This window comes from Falco punctatus (genome assembly GCF_963210335.1).
Source record: "Falco punctatus genome assembly, chromosome: 1".
In the NCBI taxonomy this organism is placed as follows: Eukaryota; Metazoa; Chordata; class Aves; order Falconiformes; family Falconidae; genus Falco; species Falco punctatus.
In genome coordinates, this window is record NC_137580.1 from 75,993,230 (window position 1) to 76,017,429 (window position 24,200).

The 24,200-nt window shown below is 41.1% G+C and overlaps 1 protein-coding gene across 1 annotated transcript in view; it reads right to left on the reverse strand.

The window, feature by feature from the left end:
• The window catches only part of TNKS (tankyrase), a 139,799-nt gene that overhangs the window by 55,469 nt on the left and 60,130 nt on the right, over positions 1-24,200 (reverse strand). The window contains exons 4-5 of the mRNA XM_080385347.1: positions 8,745-8,781; positions 7,812-7,887 (exon numbers count right to left, since the gene is read on the reverse strand). Of these exons, the coding sequence (XP_080241473.1) occupies positions 7,812-7,887; positions 8,745-8,781 (113 nt within the window). The remainder of the gene's footprint in view (positions 1-7,811; positions 7,888-8,744; positions 8,782-24,200) is intronic.

Consider the following 24,200-nt stretch of genomic DNA (forward strand, 5'->3'; position numbering starts at 1 on the left):
GTTTTGTAACCTTTTTGCAGTGTTGGAAATGTCATCTTCTTCACAGTGCTCCATTACCTAAATCCAGGAGAGACCTTTAATTTTGCACGCAGACTTCGATGTGAAGTATTTAACTCAATTACACAGAAGTACAGCTATAACTGAAAAGAGTACAAAAATGTCTGTATCCGATCTACAATACTTATCATGCCCACTGAGGCACATATTAACTAAGGAAAGAGTTGCTTAGGAGGACTTTAGTCCATCTTCTTCCCTCCATGAGCCCTCCTAATTACAGCGCACACAGGGACAGGCTATAAGGTTGTCAAGCTCTTCATCCAAACCAAACCTGGGAGTATGGACCATACAAATACAGTACTGTGGGGCACCAAGGTATGAGCTCTAGAGATCAAACCCCAGCTGCTCTTTTTCACTCAGTTCACTCAGGTACTGTGAATGACTTCATATCTGAGGTGGGATAACAGCATATATAGGTCAGTTGCCATGGAGCAGCTGGCATCTGATGACAAGTTCTCCCATGACTGCATACAATGCCCATATCCATATGGGTCACCACTGAGGCTGCAGAATAACACAAACAATTGTAGCACTTGCAGAATGCAGCAGTCACGTGAACACAGCAAACAAGGATTTTAAATTTCAGATTTTTAAAACAATAAGCTCTCAGAGTAACATTTTTGGTTTAAACAGGATTAGATGTGCTTTCCGCCCTCCCTCAAAGCCCAGAAAATCAGCTTGCAGAAACAGGGGAGCGCTGACACATGTCTTCCCCTAGCCAAGTGCGTTAACTAGCTGTACCTTTGAGACAGACACATACAGACATAAATATACACAGCTCGGTATATATAAAGGTAGTAGATGAATACATATGTAAGTATATATAGGCATATACATACACACCTATATACTTTTAAATTTATATATATATGCAAATATACATATTCACACCCCTAGATATACCTTTGATACACACGCGTTTCATGAAAAACATTCAAGATCAGTGTCAAAAACTACAGTATTTAGAAGCCATCAGACAGGGCCAACTTTATGTTAAAAAACATTAGCTAACAAAGCACACTGTTATTGCTTATTTTGATAACTGCAGTTTCAGAAAGCTGTTATCATGCATCATGAAACTTCTGGCTAATCTTTGCAGGACCACAAATGAAGAGCCCCAAATCCGCACTTTTCCTACCCACAAAAGTAGGTTTATATATGGTACTTCAAAACCAGACTAACATTCCACGCTAGAAAGTGGCAAGCAAGCACATTCAGCAAGGGCTTATTTCCCCAGTTATTCTGGAATAACTGTTTTGGATTTACTCTAAGTGGAGCTGTCTTTTTCTGAAATAAAATGACATTTTCTAGTTAAACAATTCTTTATATTCTTTTATTTTAATTTTATTAGACTAATCAAAGAGAAAGCACTTGTTCTGAGCAAAGAGTATATGCAGTCAACTGTTAATCTGGTTTCAGTGTATGATTCCTTTGCTCTTCTCTGCACAAGTTATTTTTTGTTGTAGATAAGCCTTGAGACTAGAGACTTTTGATATATCTACAAATACCACAAACAAACAATGCATACCAGCAGAAAAAGCTCATAAAATTTTGTGGAAGATAAAATGCAAATTGTGACACTAGATAATATGAGTCTGCACTGAGATTCAGACATACCCTTGCAATGACAAAAATGCATCACTTATTTCTTCACCTCTATCGCTCAAATAGGCAGCTTTTGTCTGTAGAAAAGTACTTTCACAACACTTAAACACTTACTATATTTGAAAAAATTTCTTCAAAGATGTTCTGTACTCATCTGAATATAAACTGTATGCCATAAATGTATAGAACAGACCTAAAGGTTTACGTGGTATTAGTTTTCATTTTTATTACTGTAGCACAAAAGAAATGCACAGAATTGTAAAGGTTTATATAGTGTCACTAGCACACAATTCGTTCACAAGTCCTGCAACACACAGCATTTTTCTTCAACCCCCAGCTCCTAGAGCCAAGATGAGTGCAAGAGAATCTAAACCTCTACTCAAGTTTGTAGGTTTAGTAACTGTAAAGAAAAAAACTTGTGAAAACATGGATTGATTGCTCCATAAAGACTCAGAAATTGAAAGGCATACCAATTTTCTTTTGAACTGCAAGAATTTTCATTAAAATGGTTGAGAACAACCAGAAATCTGGAACACAGGCTGGAAAATCCACTTACCAGCAGCAAATTGGAGACTCCCTGGTAAGAGAGAACATAACTCACCTCCTCTTGCTACAATTCAATTCCTGTATCTTACCCCTTTGTTTACAGGCTGACCTCTCAACAGAGAGAAAGAAGCAGAGGAAGCAAGAGAAGGAATCTGCAACCCCATCCAACAGAATATTACTTAATATACTTGGTATCAGGGATGTCCCCTAGCAGAGGGGCACAACACCCTCTCCACAACACGCACGCACGATCTTGTGCTGTGGTTGCTTCAGGCCAAGGATGCTGGTACTCAGCACTGCATTGCAGACCTTTGCAGAGTTGGATTTCTTACATCTTTATCCTGCATCCATGAATCTGGATGATGCCATGCACAAGAAAAAAATGAATGTCTGTATGGGAGAAGAGAATGGGCTGAAGAAACAGCTTCAATCAAAACCAAGAGGCAAGTACATCGCCTGCAACTCACAGTTTAATGCAAAGGCCTGCTGCTGGTATTCTGGATCCAGGGTTGTCTACATTTGGTTTGGAAAGGTGTAACAACAAAGGTGTAAGAGAGGCAGAATACCAAATAATAAGGGCTGTTACTGGGAGCTGTTTATTCCCATGTTTTGGTCCTTAAAAAAGAAAGGGACACTAGGAGCCAGAAGACTACAGTGAAATAAAATGAAGTAGGACTGCATGCACGTTAGAAACTGTCTTTTAATAAATAATTGCCTGTTAGTTTTTTCCATGGCATCACTGCCTCATGCACAGTGCTGGACGGTCCTGCACTAGGAAAGGATGGAGGTACCTTGTTTGCAGGAACGCCTGTTCACCTCTTGTAGAAACTCCTGAGTTTCTAGTTTCTAAGGGGCAACACAGGGAGGGAAGGTGCAGGAAGGAAAACAATGTAGCTGTAGAGCAATTACATCCTGTGTTGCCCCCTGGTAGTAATTCTTGCTTGGTGTTGAACAAGTACCCAAGACCAAGCTGCCCACAGGTAATGCCATGGTATTCTCCATTTTTCATATGGTTCATAGAAAAATGTAAATACAAATGTAGCTGCAACAGATCAACGGAAACTATTTTCAACACATGAAGCATGTAATGAAGCATGCATTTTATTTTCCTGAAAAATAATTGTTCTGTGCTCCAAAGAGCTCAGAATCTCAGATATGTGCTCTACTTTGAAAGAGATGAACCTTGAGAAAAGGAGCAAAACAAACTGTTTTTTGAGTAACTCCTGACCAGAGGAGTTGGGTTCCCTTGCATGAAGAAAAAGTTTTATTCAACTGACACCTGAGTATTTTAGCAGTGGCATGATCTGAGCATGTGTAATATAGTATAAGACCAGGATATTAGATGCCAGCAAAAATCCAACAGCAAAACGAAAATCGAACCTGCCATTGCTAATGGCTACCATGTCAGCTGGAAGCAGTTCACTTTGCAAAGCTGTCAAGAAGTGATGTGAGAAGTCGGACTTGCAGAGAAGAGTTCTCATCTGAATTACTAAACCCAATGCTTCCTTATTAGCTCAGATACTTCTGAATTTTAAAAACGGAGGCAACATCGATTTCTTCCTGAAACACCTTTGAAGTGTCCGCAGCAGCTTTCCAAAGGAAATGAGAGCCTAAGGGCTTCAACTCAACCTGCGACCATGATACGTTCTATTTTAAGCCTGTCTCTTGCCACTAACTACTGGATTTGGTAAACTGTGACTGTCATAAGTCAAAAATCTAGCTCCCGTGACAAAATTCAGCTCTAGCTTCCAGTAGCAGACAGGAACCTGTTGTTTTAATGCAGTTAAAAACATCTTTTGAAACTCCATCCACAACTGAGTACTGAAAAGGGCAACCCCACCAAAAAAAAAAAAAAAAAAAAAAAAAAAAAAAAAGTTGAGGGAAAACAACAGAGGTTGCAAAGCAAGTCTCCAGAGCCTACTTAATTTACGTAAATAGACATGTAAATAGGTGGCTTGGCTTTTTAACAGTGTTAAAAGTTCAATACCACCTGTTAACTTCAATACTATAGCATGGCTTCTCAAAGTCATTACTCCTATAGATTACATAAAGACCAAACAGCCTGGCAGAACTCAGAGGCTGGACACAGTGAAATCTCAGATCCATTGGGAATATGCAGGTGCCATGCATTTTGTCTAAGTTCTGTTTTGACAGAGCAAATACTTTGCAAATCAGTCTAAACAGAAGTGATGTAACACGTGAATTTTAGGTTACATACAACACTGCATCCTAACAATTCTGTGACTTGTCACTCTATTAAAAAAAAAAAAATCAAAGCAAGATTAATTGGCATGGAAAATCACTATTATATTTCATCTCAGGCATTGTTTTTTATAAAACAAACAAACAGAGCAGTTTCCAAAAAAACCAAACAAAAAACCAATAAACAACCCCAACCACAAAAACAGTTCTTGTGAAATTTTACCCCTGTATAACACTAACTTGCATACACTGCACCATATAGCTCTGCACTGTATAGTCAGTACTTGTGCACTTGTTTGTGCCCTCATATATATTCAGCAGGCACATAAGCCAATATTTACTGAAAAATCAACCATTACTTAGCTCAATGAAATAGCTGTTTCTCTGAGATGTTATTATTGATTTTCCTTGGTCATCAAAAAAACCTTCCCATAAATTACCTAGATCCTTGGTATGCAGGAATGCTCTAGCTCCTGTAAAATTTGCTCTTTTGCACCAGTTCTTAATTTTTCACGCCAGAAAATAATTGCAAGACTAGCAACAGAGAATGACTTTCCTCTTCAGGCAACAGCTGAAGAGCTTCAGTAATGTGAACATTTCAACAATGCTCATAATCTATATAAACTGTGAGCTGGAGGGGAAGAACCAAGTTCAGCTCTTACTCCTATTCAGTCTTTGACCTCTAGGCTAAGTAAACAGATGGAGTGATGGTTATCAGCACCAGCTATAACTGTTGTAGCAGCATGGACTGCTGTCCAGTAAGAACCAGACTCTGGCTATCAATACTTTTCAAAAGGCTGCAAGCAGTGCACAGAATGCACCAAGTCTTTGTTATGTCCAACCAGACCTGGTTTCAAACCAGTGAGCTAATGCTGGCATTTTCCATCCTTTCTATCCGTTCTGTGAAGCACAATCCCACAGCAGATGTAGTGTTTGGGAAATCCAGGAACTCCAGTTGTTAATATGCATGGGACACAGAAGAGATCCCCAGGAAAAAAGGAAAGTTAAACTGCATACAGCAATGAAATAAGCAATACTGTGATTCACAATTTCCTGACTACCCTGCTATTCAGTTCTAGTGCAATGGGTGTTAGATGACAACTGCTGGAAAGCCACACTCCAAAGCACGAAAAACACACTACTACCATCTGCTATACAGAAAAAATATAATTACCCATTCAGTACTGGGACTCTTATTTCCTCATCTACAAAGCTAAATGTTTCTCTTATCAGAGCAGTGCTGGACATCTCAAATGTGCAAAGCCGAGGAATGCACAAACTGGAGAAATGCGTACACAAGAGTTTGTGGTTGTAGCTGTACTGCAGAGTACGAACGATGCTGACAATCTCAGGCTGCTCCGCAGAGCCTGCGCTTCCTGGCCCAGACAGCTGCATTAAGCCTGTGACCTTACACTGTGGTATATTTGAAGCCTGAAAACTCAAAGCATCTGCAAAAAAACCCACCACCCTACGAAAAGCATCGAGGAATGCAAAAAACACCTTCCAAAACAGACAAATTCTCAGCTAGCTTAAATCAGCATAGGTCAATTGGAGGCAGCTACACCAGCAGAGACTTTCATCTGCAAGAATGCTGTGCTGTAGGCTGAAAAGTTCACTTAATTTGCAGCACAGCTTAGAATAATTAAACTGCAAGTGATCTTGCACTAGTACAAGGACCTGAAAGCTTTGCATGACAAATGAAATACTTAAGTTATACAACACACTTACCTCACCTTGAACAATCTGTACACATATGGTGGTGGGGGGAAAAATACATCTGGTAGACATCATTAAAAAACTAATTAATACCAATGGCAAGCCATCTTAAAAGGAGTTTTAATAATCAGTGTGTTTACAAATATCCAAACACATGTATTATCAAAGCGTCCACATTTATTAGCTTTAACTGCCATATGCTTTCTGAGCTTTGGGCATAAATTTTCAAAATAATTCAGAGGCTGCAATAATACATAAATATTTTCTGCTAGCTTAAATTTAATAGCTTTTCAATTTTTTAATTTTTATTTTAGAGTGATAAATATTCTAGATAATCTATCTGCAAGGGTTTATTCCTCTCCCTATTGACAGAAATCACAGCTCTGCCTTTGGCCTTAAATCAATAGTGATGGGGACTCAATTACTCAGTAATGTACTGCTGTATACCACCATGCTTAATCATAAAACCACAGTGCACTATTAATACCTAAATACGATCTCACTTGAATGGTAAAGTCTTTAAAAAAAAAAAAAAAGGGGGGGGGGGGGGGAACTAAAAACTATGGACAACATATTTTATCTTAAGATATGGGGAGTATTTCATCAGTTCCAACACAGCTGAAAGAAATAAAGACCTTGTTCATTTGCCCATCCTAAGACCATAAAATCAGCTGTTTCAAAAACCTTGAAGATTCATAAACTACCTAATCAGTGTAAATGTAAATAAGTGAAAAACTGGCTGGGTTTTCTTTCACATAGTAGGTAACAGACATCACAACTGAGAAAATATTTTAAAATACGTATTAAAAATAGGAATGTTTTCACAATGGAGCTACATTTTTTTGTAATCAATATCATGTATTTTAATGAAAAGGCAGCGTAAACTGGCCTATCTCCATTGATTTCAGTGGAATGGCACTGCTTCACAACAGCTTCAGAATGGGCAGAGGTTTATACTATGTTCTACCACACTCCACCAAGATTAAAGAAAACTATAAAGGAAAACACTCCCATGCTTTCCTTTTCAGGAGTGAGACGTACTGTTACATGTGAGAGACGTTTCTAAAAGATGCAGATTAAGAACATTCTAGTACACACTAAAAAAAACCCAAACCCAACGTTTGTAAATCCACTAGTCTAGACAGACCATCAGTTTGGTGTCTAAAACATCAAAAATCATAGGATCTACTTCTCACTCCGTATGTTCTTCCCTCCTCCAGTTTCAGCCTAATCCTTAGTTTAACTCAAACACTCCTGCCAGAGAAAGTCAGATGTCAACTTAAAATGCAGAAGATATTAAGCATGTGAATACAGTGCCACTCTACATGGTCAAGCATTAGGACCTAAGCTGAATAACAACCACATCACACAGACAATGTCCAAATACAAATAACAACTTTCCTCCCTTAGTTATTTTATTCATCTGCAACTGTACATTTTGTTTTTCTTATGAAAGATCTTAAGATTTTGCTTTACACGTACACCAGCACACACAAAATGCATGTCTGCCAACTGCTGGTCCGTCACAACTGCCACTGTCAAGTACTACATCATTTAATTTTATGGTGAAAAGACATCATGGGTTTCCCCCCCATACAGTCTCTTGGTTTATACATCTATGCTTCCTAGTATGGTTAAATGGGCCTTTCTTGAATAACAGAAATATAAAGCAGGTATGAACTTACCTTACGCCCATCACTTGCATGGCAGTTCACATTTAAAGGAGTCAATAAAGCCATCAGTTTTTCTTCATTACCACTCCTGTAAATGGAGAAGAGAGGATTAGAGAAAGGGGGGAGAAAAGACAGAGCTCCTTGCAAAACATTTGCTAAGGAGCTGGGTGTAACCAAGTATAGTATATTGCAATCTGTACTCTGCTAGGGAGAATATCAGATAGCCAAAGGATCTTCTGAACATTTCAAAACCAAGGGTAAATACAGAAAATACCAATTTTGCAGTTAAGCATATTACAAACGATCACGCAAAACCACCTACTAATTTCTCTATTTAACCTCACCTTAGATTTCCTTTATCTAATTTTACAGATCCTCTAAAAGCCATCTGCCAAATTAAATACATTTTCCTAGCATATGGCACATAACATTTGAAACAACCACGTAACAATATCCAGCAAATTTTTAGAAGGGTTAACAGACTATATAAAATGTTCCTGTGACATCAGAGGAAAGGATGAAAGCATCTTCGGAATATATGACTGAAGTTTACACATTTTGCATAGGCTTCCTTATGCTCTGTTCTGATAAAGCCTATTTTCAAAATGTATCTTAAGGTAGCAGTACAAATCGAAAGAAAACAGAAATTCCAGTATTTAAATTGCCCCTAAAAAGAACAGTCACAAAATGATAAAGAGGATTTAAGCAGCTTAAAGCAAAAACTCAATATTAACCTTATAACCACCATAGTAGGGGATTTCAATTACATAAACAGGCTTTTCCATTTGTACTAGACTGTAAAGTCCAAAGAGATTTATGCTAATGAAGTGGTTTGTTTGCATCATTTCGTGGAAAGGCAATGACAAAACATTACTGTTTTAAAATTCCCTTTTCCTCTACTCCTTCCACCCCCAAAATATGCTTTATATTCTAAGCAGCACTCACCTAGCAGCTTCCAGGAGTTCGTCCTTCTTGTATTCACCTAAATGATTGCAAAATATCATGCTGTTAGCATTTGGCAGAAGACAGATTAAGAAATGCAGTAGGAAGCAAATACAGAATTAAAACAGAGAAGAGGAGGAAAAAAGCCCACACCCCGCTGGGTGATGGAGCTGTGACGTTAGCCAGCTTGTGGAGGCAGCATCACCAGTACCTTGGAGACGGGCAGCAAATTGACGCATCTTCTTGTCCAATCCTCAGATGGAAAGGCTTTCTTCGGACAACCAATGACTGCGAAATCTTGTGTCCAGAAACACAGTCCCGCTGATAACAGCATGTCAGCTGAAGACAATGTCCCCACCCCCTGCCCTATTCAGTATGTCACATTATACTTGGGAAGCATAATAAATTCCGAGACAAAAGCGAGGCAGTGCGGCTTTTTAAAAGGTACAAATTACCAGTCTCCAAAGCTCTCACCTGTCTATTTGAACGGTAATTAGACTTCAGCAAGTTCTTCAGAAAAGCAGTGATTATTTTAAAAAATCCAAATATTATATCATCAGCCGCTTTCCAAGAAAATCCACATTTGAAATAAAAAGCGTAGACAAAAGAGCATGAACTCTCCGAGAGATTTTGTTACGAGACTCAGATCAGAGATAACCGCAAGTAATGTTAAAGCAACATTTACATTTGAAATTGAGTTACAATAGACAACTCAGAAGGGTTGTTGCATCACAGGGTTAAAATTACATGTGAATATCTTAAAAAGAGCATAGAACAAGAAAACCTGTGGAAATCAGACGGTATTCTCAAAGCTGAATCATGACAACATCGTGCAATACAAATATAAGGGAATTTCAATTCAGAAATTAGAAAAGTGGCTTTTTAGCAGCTTTATAAAGTCACAGAGCAGAAGGTATCCTAAGACCCAAAAGATGCAGGGCTTGAAAAACATACTGTATACCACCTGCCAGAGAATTAAAGCCTCTAACCACAATGCTATAAGAAAAAAAAGAAAGATGAAGCTGTCCTGAAAAAAAAAAACCAAAACACCAAAAAACCCCAACCAACTAAAACCACACACACATCTTTGTGCTGCCTCCTATGTGTAGTTGTAATAAGTGTCCAGTGAAACTGTCAGAGGTGAGGAAAGCCATCGGGCCATGGGAAATACCAGGCTGGACTGCAGGTACACTGGAAGGTTCCTCTGGAAACAACATCGCTCAACAAAGAGCTTCTCTAGGCTGCAGAAGGAGGGTTACAGTCCTCATCCATCACATCTGATACTCCCCCCACCATAGCTCCTCCGGTTATCAGCAGAGGGGAACAAAATCCACAGCAAACTCAGCCCTTTCCAGGGCCTTAAGGAGCCCAGTTCAGTTGAGCATCCTGCCTTCACCAAGGGTAAGGAGGAAGAGGGTGAGCACACACTGACATGCACCCCCCACCCCATCCCCTTGGCTGCAGCTGAGAAATTCTCAAGGGCAGTACCTGCATCTCATCACACCCGCGAGTTTTCCTTTCACAAGTGTGTTTAATTGCTTTCTGAAGCACATTCAGCTTTGGGAATTCACAACACCCTTCAGCAAGGAGTTCCACCACGCAACTGCCTCTCAAATGATGGGTCTCTTAACAGAGGGGTCCTGTGTTGCTGAACCCTAGTGATGGAGCAGATGAGTTCAATGCCAAGACAAAGAAGTGAAATTGTTGTTTCAAATATAAGCCATGAAAGTTAATTCAGCTTTTGAAGAATTTATACAGCAGTCTTAAAAACTTAGTCATGAAACAAGTCAAATGATAGAAAAATACGATCCCCTTTGTCTTTACACTGCTCTCCAACCTCATCAGAGAGGGTTCCTGTCCACCGTAGGTGTCCACCTTTTCAAGCCAAGGCATGGCACATGTTCCCTCCACCTCACTCACCCATCCACCCTCTTTTTTTTTTTTTTTTTGAAGTGAAGATAATGGGTACAGTTGTGAGTGCTTCAAGTCAACACTGACTGAAAAGCTCTGGCCAAGAGGTGAGGAAGGAAAAAAAAAAAAAAAAAAAAAAAGAAAAAGAAAAAAGAAAAACATTCACTTTATTACTACTGCGTTATTTGTGCAACAATCTTAAACAGCTGGATTTCCTGCAGGAGAGTTACTGGCCTTTATTATATCAACACTTTAGACACCTAATCAGATTAAAAGACCTGTTTGCACATTCTGGTTTGGCAGTGCATCTAGCAGTCCTAACCAAGCTTTTGAATACTATTAGGTTAGACAAGCGTAATAATTTTCTGTTGTGCTCAGTAAGTTGGTACTTTAAAATGCAAAGGCCCTTTCCTCAAGTATCTTGATTAGCAAAAGCATTACTGACCAACAGAAATGGAAGGCTGTGGCTCTTGATTTAGAAACATCCCACTGTATGCCTAAGTAAATCAGTTACTTTTATTAAGTGGTACTTTGAAAAAAAGATATTTACAGACACCACTGAAATTCACACAAGCAATTTTGAAATTCATCACAGCTCTCCCACACTGTTATGGATTAGGAAAATATTATCTTGTAACTGGCTGACTTTATTATTCTCAAAGTGCCATCGTATTTTGCAAAGCATCACCTAAAATGAGACAGACACTTACAGCACACCATCAGGTTTGCTAAAAAAGGCCAAGTGCTCTCCACAGGGCTCTGCTCTCCCGGCTTGGGATGGGAAAGGGGAACCCCTCGGCCACCCAACAGCTGGTGGGATGCCACTGAGCCCAGGGAGGGCTGGCTGATAGCATTCAGGAGAAGTGGGTGGCACTGTCCACAGGACAGGCTGCTGCTGGCACAGGCTGTGCTCCCACCAGAGGGCTCTGCCAACACAGCTAAAGCCACTTGGCTATGAAGCGTATCAAAGGCCATCCTGCAGCATTTGGCCACAGCCACCCAATAAAATATTCATTTGCAAAGCATTTGAAAACAAACCATCCGTGCTTGTGGCACGGATGAATTTCAAGTTCTGAGCTGAAATACAGGAATACGGACCATCAACTTTCACATAATACTTCTGATCAAAGAATGTCAAACTGTTTTACTTGAACCAAGCTAATAACATCACTTAAAGAGCTCCTTTGGGCAGGTTAGGATTTATCGTTTTGCAAAAGGGCATCTGCAGAACAACACAGACAACAGCCTGAATTTTCCAAATCTCTTAGCAGTTGCTAGCTTTGAGAGAAAAACATCTTTCCAATCGCAGCATCAATACAGAGGATTTTTGGCAGCAATATTTTGGACAGCACAAAGCCTGTCTGCCAGGGGTGTGAAACAGACCCTGCCACAGAAGACCAAAGCTGAAATATGAGGTTGCAAACAATTTTCATCTATTTGCTGTCCAGCCTTTCCACCGTATCTCAGCTCAACCCCTCCTTTCTGTATATCATGGCAAGCCCAAACACACAGCCACACCACCAGACACATTCTGCCTCACTAGGTAGGTGAGAACTTGCCAGGCATGCCTCCCTTCTCCATACAAGAGAGCCAGAGCAACAGCCCCGGAAGTTTGCCACTTCTTGGTCCAGCAGCCCAGGAGGAGGGTACGGACTTGCTCACCTCTGCAGGCCTGAAGGTGAGGACAGAAAGGGTGTGAACTGAGAAGCAGAGGAAGCTATACCAAAGCAGTGTCCCTGTTCCTATCTTGTCAGACAAAAGCTGGTAGGTAAGCAGAAACTGCTCAGGGTCTGGTGTTCACTGCATCTGATCAAGTTCATTGCTTACAGCTTGCTCAGCATCCTCTAAACCATGAGGTTGCCTACTTGCTCCCAGCTCCAGATCACACCACTGCTTCTCCATTTATGCTAGAACTAGGTGGTCACCACCGATAAGCACAGATAACCAGTGTTTCAAAATACAGCTACCACCAGGCAGCTAACTAGCCCTATCTCTGGCCCCTCCCAGGAGAAAACCAGTTACCTCCAAGACCTCTGGTCAGCTGCTACAAACTACAGTGACCACAGCTCCACATGCTATGTAGCCACTGCTGTACCTGGCCCTAGCTGCATTTTGCAGTAGCTGATTAGCAGCAAATGCTTATTAACTATGAGGCATCAAAGGCTGCTTGCACCCCGCGGTTAAGCAGATCAGTAGTTGGAAGCTCAACTGAGATCTCAGTGGAAGACAGGAGACCTTGCCTTGCGCTGAGACAACATGCTGATCAGCAGCCACTTTGAATCCAACGGCAGCAGATGAAAGTAACTGAAGAAGAGTACTGGACTGGAGATATACAGACATATAGAGGAACATTTTATTTGGGAGAATGACAGACAGGCATGCACCAACAGTGACAGGCCGATACCTTTATGGACTCCTAATGTACTCCCTTCGTTTGTGCTTTCCAGCTTAATGACAGAAGTTGCAGCCAGTAAAGCACAACCAGCCTGTTGCACCTAGTCTCCAACAAACCCTCCTCTACCATCAACCTGTTCTTCCTGCTTCCCATCTTCAGGGGTGCCACCTTCCTATTTTTGTGGTTATTCATGCCAGATGATTAGGTGGTGTTACACTGGGTCACGCTGGAAAGCTAAGTGTAGCATAAATCAATTCCGTTATTAAAGAGTTACAAGGAATAACAGTCACTCCGCTTCTAGCTTTAGCTGACTAAAAACCTTTATTTTAAACTTACTAGACGAGTCTGTGAAACACGACCATCATATATGCATGTGTTCGAGACAAAAGAAAAAATCTGAAATTCTGGAAAAAACTAACATAATGAAGCAATCCTACAGCATACTTTACAGACAAATAACCCTATTTCACCCTCCCTCAAAAGCGCTGAAATTTTATCTGAACACTGCAAGCTGAAAAACCTATCCAAATACATGGCATAAACTAACAGTGCTTTTTCAATGCATCTACACTAAGAAACAAGGTGAATTGCTCTCCTTTCTCTCTTTCCCCCGTACACGTCAGGTAATACAGAAACCAGCCGGAGCCAAACTATCAACTTGGACAAAGCATTTTTTTGCATCATCAAACTATCACATGCCAGTTTTCCACAGTGAGGACAATTCCCTAAAAATTAATCCCACGCAGATCAAACCAAGCCATTATTATCCAAAATTAACAGCAGAAAATAATGGGCAGGAAATGGATGAAACTATTTGCTATCAAATCTAAAAACTAAAGAGGATTAACAAGTTGCACATCATACGGAATCACAGTTGCAATTTAAATCCCCAGACGACTGATAAACAGTGAAAAATTTTACACTAGCCAACAGTACCCTGCTTCTGAGACATGGACGAAAGGATGTGGGCCTGATGAATGTGCAACTGTGGCCACAGGCTGGGGAGAGAAGATTCATGAGCATCACAAAATGGTTGAGGTTGAGAGGACCTCCAGAGGATCTTCTACTCAAGCAGGACCACCTAAAGCAGCCTGCCCAGAACTGTGTCCAGGCAGCTTCTGAATCTCTCCAAGGACAGACACTCTACAACCACTCTGGGCAAGCGTACCAGTGCTCAGTCCCACTGAGCTTGACTCACTTTCCAGGTCACAATCTCTTCAGGACATCCTGTTTCTTTCTTGGAAGCTGCAGGCCTAGCAGCACTGGAAGTCTGGGGTGAAAACCTGCTCCGTTACAAAACATGGCAGCTCTACATTTGACTTTGACCACATGCAGACCACCTACCCTGAAACCTGAAGTACCACTTCTGAAAATCAATGTCCCACACAAAGATTGTCAAAGTACTTGTGAACAGCCCTGCAGATACTTTCCAAGTAAGTATTCAGAATTACCCAGCAACACAGTTGACAAGGGCTCCCCAGAACAACAGCAGAAACAGTGGGTATCAGAATCTCTCCTTTTTCCTCATTTAAGTGTTTCTAGTGCCTTTGCAACTGGGTACTCTGTTACACGGGAACACACGGGTCTGCTGGGAAATCAGCATCAGAGTCCTGATACAGCTGGGGGCACTGAGAACTTGTTTTTACATCAGGTTCATTGCTTCATCCAGCTCAGCCTCTGGCCATCCACGCAGGTCCCTGAGAATGAAGAGCCTGGGCAAGATGGTGCAAAGAGGGAAGGGAAACAGATTCTGCATTTGGGTTGGCACTGCTACAAAGAAAGCAACCTATGGCTCAGAATCCAGAGTTTACCAAAAAAATAAACATCATAGAAATAAATTCCAATATACCTTTTCTAAGACCCTCCAGGACTTCACAGATGTATGAGCAAGCAATGAGCGCACATCCACACATGCCATCCTTTTTAATGCACTGCGATCTTATTTAAGTATTTTAAAAAAATATTCAAGTTCTATTGCTTGTGGCAGAAGACTAGGGTTTGGGTTGGGGTGGGTTATTTTGCAAGTGGTGTTTGAGTTTTTTGGTTTTATTTTCTTTTTTGTTTGTTTTTTTAAACACACTTTTTTTTAAGCAAACTCAAATTTATTTTCAAGGTGGCTGTTTTTGAAAGGGTCCAATCACACCATTAAAATACTCACCAGTTCCTTCTCATTTAGCTTCTAAGTAAAGCAACAGGTGAGACTAATACATGGAGTTAAATCAGAGCAAGATACTTTTACCATACAAAAAGCATAAGGTTGTTGGAGTAACTGCCTGACACCAAAAAAAATTCAACAATATAGAAAAGAAGTATGTTGAAATAGTATCATTTGGGAAAAGGCATTTATACCTAAGAAGTACAACACATGAGAAGGATAAGGAACAAAAATAATAATTTCAGGTTTTATTATTATACTCCCTTACTTCCCACTTTTTTAGCTTTAATTTCTTCATGCCTCTTGCACTTCTCCACTCAGCTGTTTCTCTCAAGTGAATGGGCTGATTTTATAAACTGTCTTGACAAATAGGCTTGACCAGGAACACAGCAACACCCTAATTTTAAGCTCATCACAGATAAAAACCACCAAAGCAACTCTACTATATGAAAGAGTGACAGAAAACCAACTCAGGAGATTGTGTCTTCAAGAACAAGTTGTAGACAAGGGGAAATGTTACCAAGGAGGAAAGGTTTGGTACCCTGCCTCTGCCTCTTCTCCTGAAGGTGAGTCATGACTGTGCATGCAGATTCAAAGCAGTCATTTTGGTTTTGGCCACAACTCTACCAAACCACAGAGTTAGCAGCATTCTACCTGGAATAACTTTCAGTTACGTGGACAGAGCTCAAATCCAGAGCATTCCTGATTTAGTCTTCTAGAAACGGAAAGCTGGATCTCTTCTAAGGCCTTGCAGGAAGCAGCACATCAGGAAAACTGCAGCTTTGTATAGCAGAGATTGGCAAAACCTCTGCTAATGTCTTAGGTGATGGAAAAGGTCCTTATCATCAACTCAAAGCATATATATTACATAAGTCTATATAAGATACAGAGACTATTAGATGCTGTTTTCATCTCTAAGTATATATTGCACACGTACATTATGGGGGTTTTGTCACTAGGAATAATTAGGTGCTATATCAAAATGGGTCTTTGTTGCACGTGCAATTATCACAGAATGATTGGGGTTGGAAGAGACCTCTGGAGATCATCTAGTCCAACCTTGTGCTAAAGCAGGTTCTCCTAGAGCAGGTTGCACAGGATCGCGTCCAGGTAGGTTTTGAATGTTTCCAGAGAAGGAGACTCCACAGCCTCCCTGGGCAGCCTGTGCCAGGGCTCTGTCACCCTCAAGTGGAGACATTCTTCTTCATATTCAGATGGACCTGCCTGTGTGGCAGTTTGTGCCTGTTGCCCCTTGTCCTGTCGCTGGGCACCTCTGAAAAGAGCCTGGCCCCGTCCTCTGGACACTCGCCCTTAAGGTATGTGTAGACAGGGATGAGACCCCTCTCAGCCTTCTCCAGGCTGAGCAGGCCCAGCTCCCTCAGCCCTTCCCCGTAAGGGGGATGCCCCGGTCCCCTCATCGCCCTCGCAGCCTCCGCTGGGCCCTCTCCAGCAGTTCCCTGTCTCTCTTACTGGACCCAGTACTCCAGGTGTGGCCTCACCAGGCCTCACCTCACAACCTCCCTCGACCTGGTGGCCACGCTCCTCCTAATGCACCCCAGGATGCCACTGGCCCCTTGGCCACCAGGGCACCCTGCTGGCTCACGGGCAACTTGCTGCCCACCAGAACTCCCAGGTCCTTCTCCACAGAGCTGCCCCCCAGCAGGTCAGCCCCAGCCTGTACTGGCTGTACTTGCTGTCCAGGCTCTAGCCTGTCTAGGTCTCACCAAGTGGCAGTGCAACTTTCTGGTGTATCAGCCACTCCTCCCAGTTTTGTATCTTCAGCAAAGTTACCAGGGGTACCCTCTGTCCCTTCAGCCAGGTCACTGATGATTAAGTTGAAGAGGATCGGACCCAGCACTGACCCCTGGGGAACACCACCAGCTACAGGCCTCCAGCTAGACTCTGCGCCGCTGATCACAACCCTCCGAGCTCTGCCATTCAGCCAGTTCTCGACCCACCTCACTGTCCACCCATCTAACCCACACCTTCTGAGCTTACCTGTGAGGGTGTTATGGGAGACTGTGTCAAAAGCCTTGCTGAGGTCAAGGAGACAACACCCATGGCTCTCCCCTTGTCTACTCAGCCAGTCATTCCATCATAGAAGGCTATTAGGTTGGTCAGGCATGATTTCCCCTTGGTGAATCCATGTTGACCACTCCTAATAACCTTCTTTTCCTCCCCATGCTTTGAGATGACCTCCAGGATGAGCTGTTCCATCACCTTTCCAGGGATGGAGATGAGACTGATCAGCCTGCAGTTTCCCAGGTCCTCCTTTTTGCCCTTTTTGAAGGCTGGAGTGACACTGACTTTCCTCCAGTCCTCAGGCACCTGTCCCGTCCACCATGACCTTTCAAACATGATGGAGAATGGCTTGGCAATAACATCTGCCAGCTCCCTCAGCACCCAGGGGTGCATCCCATTGGGACCCATGGATTTGTGGGTGTTAGGTTTGCCTAAATTATCTCTAACCTGATCCTCCTCAACCAAGGAAAAGTATTCCTTTCTCCAGACTTCCTCTCTTGCCTCCAGGGTCTGGATTCCTGAGGACTGGCCTTGGCAGTAAAGACTGAAGCAAAGGAAGTATTCAGTAATTCAATTATAGCACCATTAAGTTTACAGTTGGCACATAACATACCTCTGTTTCTCAGAGGAGCTCTTTTCAGTGGTGCTGACCTATTTGTTAAAAAATGCTATCAGATTTCCTTCACCATACAGCAGCAGGAAGATGAAAAAGTCCCTTTGTCAGAGGGTTTCAAATGCCTTAACTCTTAAATCGTAAGATACAAAGATGAAGCTATGTCAGTCATAGCAGTCAAACAGGATTCTTCCTGAACGTGCAGGGAAAGGACAACACACAACACTGCAAGACTACAGCAACAGTAAAAAAACCCAACCCAATAAAGCAACAAAAAAAACCCTAAAACCATCTATCATGTGGTGATCCATATAATAATCTTACCTTCAACAATACTACCATACCCTACAAAATAATTTCTTCTGAAATAAATCTTGACAAATCTTCTAAAACTCATTCTCTTTAGCGTACCTGTACAAGTAGTTTCAATTTCTTCATATTAGTGCATTCTACCCATATAAACACCATGGACACATCCATTTCTTATTCGTAGTGTGAAAAACATTATTTTCAATACAACTGCTATTTCGTAATACTGTACTTTTCTTGAGGGCATACCACCACTCTCATCTGTCATGTCTTCAGGCAGATTGGAAGAGGAAAAAGAATTGCAGAATTTCAAGAGACTGGGAAGAAAATCCAAACCTTCTGCACATCAAAACACACTAGTGAGGGGGAAAAACCAAAGGGCTTCAGGCTCATCTTTTCACCAAAGTTCAACACTCATGAGATCTCTTGTGAAATACATGTGGAAAAGGAAATTTGACTGTGTTTTTCCAGAGCTGTTGAGCCTTCCCCACCACTCACCCCTTTGTGCCTCATGCAAAGGCAACATTCCTATGGCTCTCCCCCTTCCCTTTATTTCTTGTATTAATTCCAGTTATCAGCAAACAAACCTCCACTGTAATTCCCACTACTCCAGCCATGCTCTGTATTAATAATGAATAAACTGTCCTATTGCATTTTTCCAGCAACTATCTCTTTCTCATTTCTGTGATATGTCTGCATATGTATTTTCTCCCCAAGATTTCTAGGAAATCTGTCCAGACAAAGACAAAGGACTAAGAAACTCTCTTTGTCAGAGACTTCAGTACAGTAGATGTGGACAGATAGCCAAGTAGTACATCCATAACTGAGCAGGAAAAATAAGCTGCTTTCAGATCGGTGCATCCTTTTCAAAAGCCAGCTCCCTCCCCTGTCTTTTCAAACAATCTCCTCAGACAAGGAAACTACTTGATTCCCCAGAATATTCTCCAAAAAGAAACCACAGAAATGCCTGTTTATAACTGACACAAAGCATGGAAGAAACCCAGCAGCAAATACATACATATAACCCTCAGGAAAGCCATATTGTACAAAAGCAAGCTCCAAAATTATTCTCCATCATCTAATCTTTCTCTGAAAAGAACTCCAGAGTGAACATGAGCAGACTAGCTTTTGCAATGTCTCCAATTTTCCCCTTGTAGATATAACATGCTAGCAAGCTGAGGACACTGTCTGAAAATCTACAGCTGGATTCAAAACTGAAGCATTTATTTTAACCAAAAAATCTATACTCTCTTAGATACAGCAAACACGATGGATTTTGTACTAACAATTTGTACAGATTTAAAGGAGTGGGTTTTTTTTAATGTTTGCTAGGAAATGAATACGAGAGACATAAAACGTACATATATGCCAAATCATTTTTTTTACTGACTTTAGGAGTTTTTTACTCAACAGTACAATCCCTCCTCTGTACACCTGAAGCTGCCCCATGTATTCAGACTTACTCTACAAGCCTGAGAAAACAGAGACTGCCACCTTGTAAAAACACACACATTGCCACGCTTGCCCTGCAGCACATACCCTGGAAGGAACTCAAATCCAGTTAAATCACTTCTGTACCTCCTAGACAAAAAACCAAAACATTTCCTATGCCTCCCGGGCCACAGAGCTGTGAGCAGAAGCAAGGAACTCCTTTGAAACTGGGGGAAACACAGGGCAAACCTGTCAAACACACAGCAATGAAACCACCTAGCTGTATTTCGGAAGTTAAAGAAAATAACGCTGCAACATTACTTTTACTATCAAGAGCAGACATATCACTAAAGGGAAGAGAGTCAACATATTTTTATGCAATGCTTAAAGTACAGCAAATAAACCCTTACTGAAAGTAAGTAAAAGAAGACGTAATAGATCTTGTTATAATGAACAATTTTGTCATGCCAAACAGGAAACTAATCTGTCAATTCTGTTTAAATATTTTGAAAAGTATGCATTTCCCCACAACAAAAAAAAAAAAAAAGGTAACAAAATAACCCAACTGCTTTTCCACTTATATTAAATCCATAACTCGATTTTATCTCACTGTTGTGGGCAAATTTCCCCTCCTCATGGGTTTTTATTTGCCAGTTAAGAGTCAAAAGACAGTTGGAAAATAAGGAAAAGCTTGGTACAATTTGAGCGAGAGAGGAGACGGCAGCATGGCTGGAAACAGGGTATGTGGATCAATATGAAAGACTTGTGCTAGCACCTGAGAGTAAAGAAAAGCTGTGTTTGACTTGCAACATCCCTACCCTCCCTTATCCTTCCTATTAGGTCTTATGATACAGGGAATAGATACTTAAAAGCAATGGTTCCCTTTGTCTCACTTCTAAAAATTATCTTTAACTTTTTCTGAACACACATTTGCACTAGCAGCGATCAGTCACAGTAACCCTGCTCAAGCTTTGCCTGATCTAAGCAGTGGTGTGGTCTCTCCGTACCCACTCGGGCAAAGATCTGCTGTGCCCCACATGGGGCTAGGGGTGTGTTGTTAAGAGGAAAGAAAGTTTGGATTTACCAAAAGTGTTCAGAATTAAATCTGCAAACCGTTGTTCCTTACTAAAAAGTATCTATTAAAATACCAGCTGGGGGAAAATGAATTTGTTACTTACATTCAGGCAATTTTTGCTACTCCTGTTGGAATAACATACCACAAGAAGGAAATATAGCAATAATATCTACTGCCAATATGCAGGAGGTCTACCTGTGAAGGGTTACATTATTTACCAACAATGAAAGAATAACAAACTACTACATACAGCTCAAGTTTTGTAAACGTTTTCAGTCCCTTACATCCACCTCATTGTTTTAAATGCTTTGCTAGTTAAATGTCTGATAGAATAGAACAGTTCAGGTGGAAGGGACTGACAATAACCATGCAGTCCAACTGCTTGACAAGTTAAAGCACACTAAGGGCATTGCCCAAAAGCCTCAAACACTGACAGGCTTGGGGCATCAACCACCTCTCCAGGAAGCCAGTCTGCCTTTGACCACCCTCTTGGTAAAGAAATGCTTCCTAATGTCAGGTTTTCCCTGATGCAGCTTCGAGCCATTGCCGTGTGTCCTGTCACTGGATACCAGGGGGAAGAGCTCAGCATCTCTCCCTCTCCACCTCCCCTCCTCAGGGAGCTGCAGAGAGCAATGAGGTCGTCCCTCAGCCTCCTCTCCAAACCAGACAAGCCCAAAGTCCTCAGCTGCTCCTCATAGGCAACAGGATTACACATATGACTTCTTAAAAAATAACCCTCACTGCCACAAAATGACAATATGGTTCATTACAAAGACTGGAAACAGAATAGCACCGCAGAAAAAAACTAAGAAGGCTTATTGCAGGAAAGACATACTAACATTACTTAAAGACAATGACAGCAGCCTGGGGAACTGAAGCTCTTATGTTTCATCTCCGAAGGAGAGCATTTGTTTTTCAATTTTTCACTTATGCATGGAAAGTTTCATCTGATGCAACAGAGGGCTGCCTGTTCAAGAGTTACCCTACACAAGCTGGCTCTACGGAAACCAGTCACCAGTCATGTCCAGGTTGACACTGTGGATAGAACACGTGCGCTGTCACAGGTATGTCCATGAATAAAGCACCTTCCAAACCATATGATCCCTCTTCATTGCAGGCCAGAATGGAAATATATAAATTGTGTGTACCCTCAGCACAACAGCTCTGCAGGTTTCTGTGCAGACCTGCAGTGAAAGGTAGTTTAATTACGTTCTGCATGAAGTAAGACAAAATACTGCTTTCCATTCTCAGTTACTTCCAGTAATTCTCATTTTTAAAGACTCTGCTTACCTCAAATAGTTCAAAATATAATTGGCCAAAAAGTATTTCTGTATTCCTCATTCATCATAACCACTGATGATCTTAAATATCCCCAAGAAAATACATTTAAATGATCCTCTTATAAGGTAATAGGATTACCAGCAGCTCCTAAAACAGCCTATTTTGCCAATGGCTTTATTTCAAAGTTATTCTGAAGTATGCTTAATTTTTAACCTCCAAAAAAGTGGTATTTCAAACCTCCATTTGACCTAAAATAAAAAGAGGACCATGCAAGAATTAACACAGGTTTTCTCTACTATGTTCTAGGTGTATTAGTTCACCATGAGCTCAGTATTACCACTCCTTCCAGAAAGCGCATACCATCAAGGAGAAATAATACTGTACTTTCCCCATCACTAGCTTAGAATTCTTGCTTATCCATTTCTGTTAAAGCCTAGTTACTGATGCAGGAGATGGTGAGTTCCATTACTGAGAGACTTTGCTTCCTGACACGGACTCCTTTTTGCCATCCTCCAAGCACATCTCAGCAGAACAGAGCAAAGACAGGTTATAAGAGAACTGGGTCAGTCCTCAGAGCACTGGACAATGAAAACTGCAGGGAGGATGAACAAAGTCCCAGAGAAAAGACAGTTCTCACTGGATCACACTGTGCCATTAAAATAGTTCTCGCATATATATCAAGCATAATGACCTTTAGTACAATCAAAATGGTTTTGGATTTAGAGGAAGGACGCAAGGCTGAAAAGGAACAGGTAACAGGTAAGGCAATATGCAAAGGGAGGGAGTAATAAAAGTTTTCATTTCCCTTTTTCTATTCAACAGTCACTCCAGCAGTCTTGACCCCTGGCAGTGAGCTACCTAGGAGTCACAAAACAGTCTAAGACGTCCACCTCTGATTTTTGTCAAGACAGTTTTTACATTTACCATTTTGGTCCAAACAGAAGACTATGCTTACATACAGAGGCTGTCATCATCTTGAACACGCAGATGGTGCTTCACAAGAAAGTTCTGATCTAAGAATCAGCGGTGACCTCTGGCAACTTGAGCCATACTTGGAAGCATGATACTTTCAGCTTTTAGGGGGGGATTCTCAGCCAGCAGCTAAGCAGCAGGGTTTCAGCATTCACACTCCTCTTTCCCCCTTTTCTCACCTTTTTCAAGGTGCTGCTCCTAACCATAGCAAAGAGAGAATATCCTATATGGGAAGGTACAGCCACATATAGTAAGAAGCCACAATGCACACAAGTCGTAAATTATTTTCCCTCTGACTTGATAGCTCTGCAGGAGGAAAACCACCCATCTACCATGTAGCAGTAGTGCAGACAGACAAAAGTGCAGATTCTCAAGATAGAGCTACATTTTCCCTGCCAATGATCGGGAACTGGTTTCCCTGGATAGCTCAACGTTATTTCAAGAGGAAAAAATAATTCCATAAAAGGCAAGATTTACCAAGTAATTAGATGAACAATTTCTAGAACACTGATTAAAGTTCTCATCTAGCTCCCTGAAGATACTGCATCATTTGAAAAGTGAACACTTAGAATACCTGTCTTTTAGATTTGCAGGGAAGATCAACAATGCAAATGCAGAGATGTTATTCTCTCCATTCTTAGGCAAGTATCAGATTTAATACATTAATATGCTGCTGATTTTTTTAATGTGTGGTTTGTGTTTGTTTGGTTTTTTTTTTACATAGAAGAAAGATTGCCTTTTATCTACTGGAAACTGGAAAAGTTGTTCACAAAAGATTTTTTTGCTATGATTGTGTCCTGGTTTGGGCTGGGATAGAGTTAATTTTCTTCTTAGTAGCTGGTATAGCGCTGTGTGAGAATAGCGTTAATATCATACTTATGCTTTTAGTTGTTGTTAAGGAACATTTATACTATGTCAAGGACTTTTCAGTTTCTTGGGCCAGTGAGAGGGCTGAAGGGGCACAAGAAATTGGGAGCAGACACAGTCAAAACCGCTGACATGAACTAGCTAAAGGGATATTTCATGCCATTAAAAAAAATAAAAATTGGAGTAGTAATTATTATTACTACTATAATAAAGTAACAAGAGTAACATGACCATCAAGAAAAGGCTTTTATAAAAATATTAGTAAAGGCTGGACATTATTTTTTTAAAAAATAGATTAAAATATAGTCAGTTCTTAGCTATTCACAGGGAAGGTTCTCAAGGCTCTGCCTTCCTTCACCACTGCTGGTAAGAATTGAGCTCTTGATGCAAAACGCATATTTTACTGAGTCCACCTCTCTGCACAAATT